The following is a 9,407-nucleotide window of genomic DNA, read 5'->3' as shown; positions in this document are numbered from 1 at the left end:
ATCTAGGCTGAGCTGCGGCCCTGGAAAGAGACACTCAGATTACCACCCTAATAGCATTCCTCAAAACTTGATTTATACTAGAAGTAACCTTTCTTACTCTCCAGAGGCTGTGAGATTTCGAATCTTGCAATAACTTCCATCGCTCTGGGGGCTACGAGAAATTTGGCCTCTCATCCTCTACAGTGGGGTGGATACAGGGGGCCAGGCTTTTCCCTTGAAGTTTTCCTCAACTTTGAACGTAAGGACTGTGATCTTTCTACCACCAGCAATGGACAAATACCTATGAAATGCCTACTGGGCACTTAGTTTATACTCAGGTTGATGGGGAGAAGCTTCTACCTTGTTAATGAAACTTCCACTAAGGTTCATAAATCTCTAACATCGTGAATTTAAAAAACAAAAACAAAAGAACTCCTCAAAAACCATCTCTTCTGCGTGTGTGTGAAGTCCACCGCCCTGAGATTTCGACCAAGCTTTTCTACCTCAACAGGAAGAGGCCCATTTCTGAGACAGATGTGAAGTAAGTTTCCTAAGGGGCTCCTCTCGGCGCGAGGACGGGCTATCCCCGAGGGGCGAGCGGGCGCGGGTCCCGAAGGGGCCACGTGAGCAGGGAGGGCAGGTGTGGCCCCCGCGCCTCGGCCTGCCATCTCGGGCCACAGCGGGCCGCGCCGGCGGGGTCGGCGACGCCCGAGGGACTTCCCCCCACCTGATTCGGGCCCTCCCCCGCTTCAGCCTCGGGCGGCTCAGCCGCCTCGCTCTCTCCCCCGCCCCCGGAGTCTCGTTTCAGTCATCCCTTTGTCCTTGCCCGGATTGGCAGGTTTTATTATTCCGCCTGAACAATCCGGCCGCCCAGTGGCTGAGGGTCGCTGACGTCGGCGGCAGAGCCTGGGAGTCGTTGGGATATTGCTCTGTCAGTAACACATGTATAAGAGCCGCGGAGGGAGCGAGTGAGCCGGTTAGAGGCCAGCGCCGCCGCCACCGCCGCCTCCAAGCCGGGCAGCAGCAGCCCCGGCAGGGGCGAGGGTCAGGCGCGCGGGACCCCGCCGGCCGCAGCTCCCCGCCTCCCGGGCGCGCCCGCCCCCCGGCCTCCGCGCCGGCCGCCGCCGCTCCCGGGGCTGTTGTGTCTGCGGCCGCTCCCCGGCTGGAGGTGCAGGAAGCTCGGCCGAGCGGCCGTCGCCGCCAGCAGCCCCGAGCGAGCGGGCGGGCGGGCGCACGGGAGGGAGGCAGGCGGAGGAGTAGGAGGGGGAGCGGGAGGAGCGCGGGCGGGGCGGGGGCCTCCGGGCGGGGGAATATACAAAGTGAAGCCACATTGCCAAACTTGCAGCAGCGATTGCAGCAGTTGCTGCCGCTGCGCCGCGCCGCGCGGGCCGAGGGCTCCTGCAGCTGCTCGCGCGGAGCCGGAGGCGGAGAAGAACGACGAGGACCGAGACTGACGCTTCTGCTTCCCGGCGCCTGCCACTTACGCGGGGCCCCCCAACCCAGCCTCAGAGCAGCGCGTTAAAAAAAAGAAAAGAAAAGAAAAGCAGCCCTTAGCCCCCTCCTCCCCTTTCCTGCTTCTGCGAGAACATCTCCCCCCCCTCCCTCCGCCAGCCAAGGCGCCCCTTCCTTGGAAGCCGAGCGGCTTCGCACGAATTTCGCCGCCGCCGCCTCTCGCAATATTGCAATATAGGGGAAAAGCAGGTAAGGGGACGGCTGGAGAGCCGCGGGCAGCAGGGAGGCGGGGGGGGAGAAGGAGGAGGGGGGCGATTTGGGCCGGGGCTGTTTTCTTTGGCTTCCTTCCCTTGACCGTCCCAAATTGCAAGTAAACAATACGTCGGCTTAGATAATGCGCGAGTCCGAAACTACCGAGGCCGGCCTGCGAGCTAGGACGGAGGGCAGCCCCGGGCCGCCAGCTTTGTAGCGGTTCCTGCTTACAAAAGGGTTCTTCTTGGAGACGGGGCTGGTGGGGACCTTGGAGGCATGTGGGGATATATTCAGTTCCAAAGGGAGAGGCAGGAGGTGCTTTAAGCGTTGAAGGCTGAGAAGTAGTGTGGGGAAAATAGTCACGACCCTACCTCCCGCACCCCACCACTATTTTTGAAACAGTGACAGAAAGGATCTAAGTGAGCAGGATTCGGTATTGCTGGTTCTTTTAAAAAATTCCTCTTGGCTTTTAAGTCTTTTGTTCCAATCCAGGAGAAATCCGGTGAATCACCTAATTAAAATCAAGACATGAATTAAGCATCCATTTTTGTACTACAAATTGTCAGCGCTACGTTTGTCCCTCCCTTGGTCTCCATTAAAAAACACCAGAGACGTTGTTAAAGGGGGGCAGATTTTGCCTCTAGCTGCCAGTTCTGCTTTCTATTTCACAGACTACCTCAGGACCTAAATTGCTTGGCTATGTAATTACTAGAGTATAAGCCTATTTAACTTAAAAGCTTTCTTTTTTTTTCCAACTCTAAATGAAACTTGATGAGGGCCCGTCCTTAGTTATCAGGGGAGTCAGTTTCTGGTCAGTCGTCTTGATTCATCTCTTTTAGATTTAATCAGCATTAAGGTATTGCTTGTCCTTAAGAGCTTTAGCTAATGGGGTTACTGGATGCTTTTCTCAGTGTAATGTTTCCTTTTCAAAAAAAATATACATATATATTTACCTCGCACCAAAGATGGGGGCGGGGAAGAGCTTGGAATCTCCTCCCTCCTCCTCTTTTAAAAAGGAATTCAGAGCGATTAAAACGTTGGGCGGGGGTGGGCAGTTTAAAGACCTAGGGCAGGAAATGCAGATTCATTTGGGTTAGGGCTGAAATTGTAACAAAAAGCAATTCCTCGAGTAAATGCATCAGATAAATCAATTTACATAAAGGTATGATGCATTCGGTTAAATGCAATGCTAATGGGTTTTAGAGTGGTCCTGTTTCCAAAGTCTCAGGGTTTTGTTACAGCTTAATTGGTGCAGTTCTTATTCTGGTTTATTGTGCGGTCACTGGACACACGTTCCGGGACTCTTTCGGAGGAAATGTGTTTAAAATCGGCCTATTTAAGGAACACAAGTCCTTGTTTCGTTCCCTTCCCCTCGTTTTTTTGCAGCAGCCAAGTTGGGCCGGGGACAGGCAAAGTTCGTCCTCTCGCTTCTGAGGTATCAGCTGAATGTCTTGAGCAGATAGCCGGGAGCCTCGGGGGGAGCCCACACTCTCGGCTTACAGAGGACAAAGACAAAACAGGCTGCTTAATTGGCAGTAAATAACTTGATCTTTTTATAGAATAAGTGACTGGAGGAACACTAGGACTTTATTGGACTCAGGATTGGAGGCAACAAATTAATCGGTTTAGGCTAAGCTTTATAAATTGATTCCTATATTAGACCCCAGTTGTTTCTCTGGGGACATTCATTAGAAAGAGTGGGGAATTTTTAAAAGCAGTTTTTGGTGACAGTAGGTCTGGCTCAGATATAACTTGTGCATCCTTTAACAGTGCCTTCTCACATATTATCAGTAACGTACCCCCCACCCTTTTGGAGGAACAAAGCTCTACCATTTAAATTGCTGATCAAGGGCAGATTAGTGAGACCAAAGTGGAGAGTGTTTGTATAGGAAGTTAACAGGCATCCTAAAGTTCAATGATCTATTATTCTTGCCTGTGTCCTGCAAACGCAGAGAAAACACTCATTGATCTTCAAAATGAAATGAGATTTGGAACAATAATAGGAGATGGCGGTCACCACAATGGCATGTGAAAGGTGCTGTTTAAAATAAGAAAAACCAGTTTCGCAACTTTACACACCGCACCCCCCCCCCCGAAGTCCCCTCGCTTCCCCTCCCACCACCACTCTCTCCATCTCCCCTCCGCCGGTTCTTCCCTCCTTCCCTTTCAGAAAGCCGAACTATTTCCAACTTGTGAACTGCAGCTGCACTTCCCCGGGCAGAGCTCGGGAGGGAACGTGGCTCCGGCGGGGGCCGCCTCTCACTCCCCTCGGCTAGCGCTCGGGGCTCGGCGGGGCCCCGGGAGGGGCCGGGCGAGGCGGTGGGTGGGTTTGACCCTCATTTGCTGGAGGCGGGCGGCGGAGGTGGGGGCAGTGGGCGGAGGCGGGGGCCGGGAGGAGGCGCCGCGAGGGGAGGAGCGCGCCGCGGAGCCTCGCTCTCTTGAGTTTTGACAGTACCCGAGCTGAAATTGTCAGCGGCGGCGGGCGCTGGAAAGTTGAGAGGAGCTCGTGGCCCCAGAACAAAGCTTGAGAAAAGTAAACAGGCGGCTGCTGCCGGCAAGCCTCCCTCCTTCCCTCTCCCCCTCATCCTCCTTCCCGCCCTTGCCCTGCTGCTTCCTTCCAGCAACTCTGGGGGCTGGCGGGGGACGGATTCGCTTACTCGCGCGGCGAGTACTAACTTTTGCATCACCCCTGTTTTGTCTCTCTCTCCCTGTCCCCTTCCCGCCTTCTGCAGACCATGGTGAATCCGGGCAGCAGCTCACAGCCGCCCCCGGTTACGGCCGGCTCCCTCTCCTGGAAGCGGTGCGCAGGCTGCGGAGGCAAGATTGCGGACCGCTTTCTGCTCTATGCCATGGACAGCTACTGGCACAGCCGGTGCCTCAAGTGTTCCTGCTGCCAGGCGCAGCTGGGCGACATCGGCACGTCCTGTTACACCAAGAGCGGCATGATCCTTTGCAGAAATGACTACATTAGGTAAGACTTGGCTGCCTTTCCCCGACATGGGCGGGCGGAGCAATGGCAAGGCCAAAGGTTACCAAGGGTTTTAAAGAAAGGAGCAGGGCATCTCTGAGAATAGCCTTCACCTCAAAAACCTGGTTGGCCGAAATTTAAGGGGTTAAAGAAGCATGTGTTAATCTTCCAATATTTAGTGGCAAATTAACGGCAAAGGCCACACGAAGTAAAAACTGCGCACCTGGGGGGACTGGGCTGCTAGGTGTGCAGAGGTTGGGACCAGGATCCTCGGGACCAGGATTTCAAGTGGTCAGCAGCAGTTGGACCCTCCACTAAAAATAAACATTTCAAGTGGGAGTTAAGCTGCTTTCTTAAAGCAAGGTAGGGACCAACATAGGAACTTGGGAGACAAAAGACTGATTTAAAAATTTAAGTGTGGGTAGTGAGAAATGATATGCCGATGGTGATGGCTGATCATGATATTTACGTAAGCACCTTAAACTTTTTTGAGTGGAAAACTGACTCATTCTTTGTGCTCCTTGTGAAAAATGCTGATTGCCCATCGGTTTAAAGACTTGTCATTCTTCTTATAGCAAAGAAACCCGAACAAGAAAAAAAAAAACTTAATGGTAATGTTTCTCTTTATATATTGTTACTTGAAGGCTCGCAATACTCAAGTGTTAGTGTGTGGTTTGTGATGTAGAATTTGCAGTTCAATGGAGGAATGTTCAGATTTTGGGTTTTTTGTTGTTGTCATTTGTATCACTACTCTTGATCCCCAAAAGAGATTTAGGAAAAGAGGCTATAGAATTATACTAATCTTGCATTTTAAAGCAATGTATAGGAACATTCATATGCCCATGTAAGCAGCCTTTTTCCAACAAGTTTCAGTGCAATTAATGGAAAGAATTCAGGAGGTCAGGTGCCTATAGGATCTTTTCAGGTGAACTCAAGCTACTTAAACTCATTAATTTGAAAGGAGGCATTTGAAGGATTACACATTTAATTTGAGTAAATGGTTTGATAGACTGATGCACATGAATGCTTCTAGGAGGTGTTCTGTTTCAACATCCAGTAATTAAAAAAAAAAAAAAAACAAACCCACACGCACACGGCTGATACTAGACAACCACTCACTTTTAAGAAATGCGTTCTATTAAAATTTCTGCCCTAAACCGTTTTCTTTATAGAGATTAGAAAATGTTTGCCCTTTCTTCAATGAGGGTGAATCAATAGATGAGGTATTTTGTTCAAAGTTTAGCTCCATTGTGATTCCCTCACTCTGCATCTAAAACTGCAGAAGATCCCAGTGCAGTTTGGCGCTGAGTATGGGTATGTTTACCCCAGCGATATCATTAGTGTAAATGATGGAATAAGATGATATTTGGTTATTCCAGTAATGCAACCTATGTCCTCTTTGCTGGCCTCCTCAATCAGCCAAGTAAAAGAAATACAGGAAGGGAGAGGGCTATTATTTTTAAATTAAGATGGCAGCATTAATTTCACGAGGTGTTCTTTTAGAAGTAAACGTTGGAAAATCAGCAGCAGCGTGGGTGTAATGCTTTCTGGTCCTCCTTCCAAGCAATGCCATGAGCTTTGACAGTACTGTAATTAGAGAGCAAAACTGGTAAGAAGGAGGGTGGTTTAAAGGGGAAAAATTGACAGTGCTGTTCAGAAGCAGTGAATGGTACAGATTCAGCTCTTTTCCAAGTGCCTTCAGAAGACCTTCGCTTCTGATTACCACTAATTAAAAAGAAGATGGGTCCACTTGCATTCCCTCAGGACAAGTTTAGGCAAGTGGCTTCCTGGGAATCACTTCCATTCCTTTCCTTATTCTTGGGAACAAATATAAATGCCCATTTGGTGTTTTTCTCTTGGCTTAATGGAGCAGTGGAGGATGTGTGCCCAGCCCCAAGACTTACTTAATTGGGTCCATATTCTCCCTTTCTTTCTTTTTTCCTGACTTTGAAAACTGGAACCACGCTTGCTGTTGAACTGGAGGCTACCCTGAGGACCTTAGATTTGTTCGGGAGAGCGGAGTTCTAGCTCAGTACCCAATTGATCCTTTCCTCACACTGCTCAGGGCTCAGCAGCAGACACCCCTCTCTCAACCCACCAAGTTTAAGGGATCTCCTAAGTCTTTCTTCAGTGTTCCTTCTGCCCACCAAGATGCCGAAAGGGTGGGAAGGTGGGGAGGCTGCGCGTTCCTTTTCCTTTCAGCCACTCCCTCCTCAGTCTCCCCTCAGTCCACTTGTTGGAGGAGCTTTCAATTCTGCAGGGACGGCCGCTGAGGAGCGGGACTAATCCGCTCGTCGGCCGCCAGGTGAAGGGGACCCTTTGGCTCTTCGGCCCCAGCTGGGACCACAGAGCGATTTATTTAAGGGGCTTTTAAACTGTCTGACTTTGAGGTTGTGGCTTTTTGAAAACCAGCAAGATCTGGCTAAAAAGCTTTGGGAGAGCTGGGAGGGGCCCGGGGAGGAGGGGGTTGTGGGGGGGGAGGGGTGGGTGGTGCTGCTTTTCCCCAGCCCCTTCCCCCTGCGCGACCAAGTGTCGTTTGGGCAGAGCTGGGCTTCTGCCTCTCCTCCCTCCAAGATTTCAGATAAAGCGGCTGCCTTGCTGCAGCGAATCCGCACAATTAAAAGCTTTAATTAGTGGCTCCTCCATTTTCTTAGTTTTGATGGGCTTTATCTAATGAGATCTGGTCTCTGGCTTAGATCTGCTCCGAATGACGTGTCCGCAATGAATGAGAGCTGCGTTGCAAACAAAACATTTAATTAACAAAATTGGCCTCTAAGAGAGGGAGGGATAGACAAGGGGGGAGGGGAGAGGAAAGGGAGGGTGGATCTTAAAGGGGCCAACGCCGGCCTGGCCCCGCCACCTAGCAAAATTACAAAAGTCGTTGAACCTTGGAAGCGCGTCCTCCCCCTTCCCCCCCGGATCCCGACCCCCCAGCTCAATCCCAGCGCCACCAAGTAGCTTCAGAAACTCCGATTCTCTTTCTTCGAGTCCTCCTTCCTCCACCCCCACCGCGGGCCAGAAGACTGGCGCGGAAAGTGCAGCAAGAGGAGGAAGTTCGGAGATCGACGGGTGGGGCTCCAGGTCCGGGGAGGCGAGGCTACGCGCCGGAAGCTCGGGTGGTGGTTCTCGGCGTGCCGTGTCTCGCTCGCTCGCTCGCTCGGCTGGGCGGGGGCCGGGCTGGGGGCTGACGGCGCTTGAGGCCGCAGTTCAGGCGCCCAGCCGGCCGGCAGCCTCGGGCCCGCGAGGGGGCGAGCGCAGGGAGGGAGCCGGACGAGCGGGTAGAGCTTTCTCTCCCCGGGCTCCGCTCGGGAGGTTCACGTGGCGCCCGCAGCCGCAGTGAGCGCCGCGCAGCTGGGGGTGGGGGCCCGGGGCGGGGGGATTGGTGGTGGTTGGTGGTGGAGGGTGCGTTTCGGGAGCGGGTAGCGTTAGGAACGGAGGCGCCGCCAGACAGCGAGTTCATTTCCCTGGTAATCAACAGCAAGCTGCTATATTCAGAGAATGCTGTCCCTTTAATTGAACAGGCTAGGTAATTAAATGGCACTTTTCCAATAGGACGTGCTAGGTAAATCTAATAGTTGGTTATTTAATATCACTTTGAAGTCTGCCCACTCAAGCACAATGACAGCACAGGAGCATGTGAACTATTAGCTAGGAAAAAAAAAAAAAAACCCAGGATCTCAAAAATTAATTAAATCGCATGCAATTTAGGGGGAACGTTTATCTTGATTTGTCATAACAGAATTAATTCAAGGCCTCCAATTCACTTGGGGGCAGATCTGTTACTCTGAATTAACCAAGCGTAATTTGGCTGATTTTTTTTTTTCTCCCTCCCCTCTCTAACGCATCAGTTGCGATTATTCACAGCCCCCCTCTTAAGTATCAATAGCTTCTGGTGCTTTTAAGGTGCCTGGTCTCTAGTTATTCCGAAGTACTTTTAATGGACTTGGCTCCAGGCATAATTTCTGGGTTGCATTTTCTTTGTTACATTTAATATAGCTGGTGCAGAATTTAGACTAAATATAGGAACCTGCTGGAAAACCAATTGCTTCTGGATCGGTAGCTGTGGATGTGCATTTTTCTCCTCAGATAGGTTGCTGATATTTACTTGTAGGTACAAATGTATACCTTTCAGCCACACTCTTAGAAGCCTACCTCTCCTTGCCTGAAAGCGGTTTAGAAAACAGCCAGGTAATGCTCCGTATCGTGTGTATTTTGCTTGACGTAACCAGTTGCAAGTAGGCTCACCTATTGGTCGTTGAAGTTAGGGAAAGATGCCAAGTATTATTACTGAACTAAAAATACAACTTGCTCTCCATCTCTGTCAGCAAGGAGAGTTGGAGCTGGCAAACAGTACTAGCACTACATGGTACTTTTCATAGGAGTAGAGCACCTTTAAAGTGTAGAGGTTTGGTGGGATTTCTTCCCTTCTTTTCCCTTTTCCCCATGTAAGTAACCTCTTGATGTTTGTGATTGATTGCATTGCCCAAATGCTGAAATATTAACGACCTTCTTGGACTGAGGACCCAAAGAAAGGAAACTGAAACCGATTCTGTCATCACAATTAAAGACTCCCCTGGCTTTAATTAGCCTGACCTGGGGTATATCTCCCCGTTGCTTGAGTTAAAGAGAAAAGAGCCCATTATAGTCCAGTCTGAGACGATAGCTACTTAATTGAGCACCTAAAGCCTCAAGCCTTTTAAATCAAACACTGTCCTGGACAGTCCCCCTGGTTAGATAATTAACTCTCCAGCGCACA

General features: G+C 50.8%; 1 protein-coding gene across 3 annotated transcripts in view; it reads left to right on the top strand.

The window, feature by feature from the left end:
- The first annotated feature begins 905 nt into the window (after positions 1-905).
- LMO4 (LIM domain only 4) overlaps positions 906-9,407 on the top strand; it is a 40,564-nt gene continuing 32,062 nt past the window's right edge. Inside the window, exons 1-2 of one of the 3 annotated variants that reach the window (XM_029228868.1) lie at positions 906-1,680; positions 4,416-4,654. In XM_029228868.1, the coding sequence (XP_029084701.1) occupies positions 4,419-4,654 (236 nt within the window). In that variant the 5' untranslated portion in view covers positions 906-1,680; positions 4,416-4,418. Of the gene's footprint in view, positions 1,681-4,067; positions 4,217-4,415; positions 4,655-9,407 lie in introns of those variants that run through there. The other 2 variants (XM_029228871.1, XM_029228870.1) reach the window with 2 other exon arrangements.

This window comes from Monodon monoceros, unplaced genomic scaffold (genome assembly GCF_005190385.1).
Source record: "Monodon monoceros isolate NGI ecotype Baffin Bay Population unplaced genomic scaffold, NGI_Narwhal_1 Super_Scaffold_18, whole genome shotgun sequence".
Taxonomy (NCBI): domain Eukaryota; kingdom Metazoa; phylum Chordata; class Mammalia; order Artiodactyla; family Monodontidae; genus Monodon; species Monodon monoceros.
This window is presented reverse-complemented; position numbering and strand designations above follow the sequence as displayed.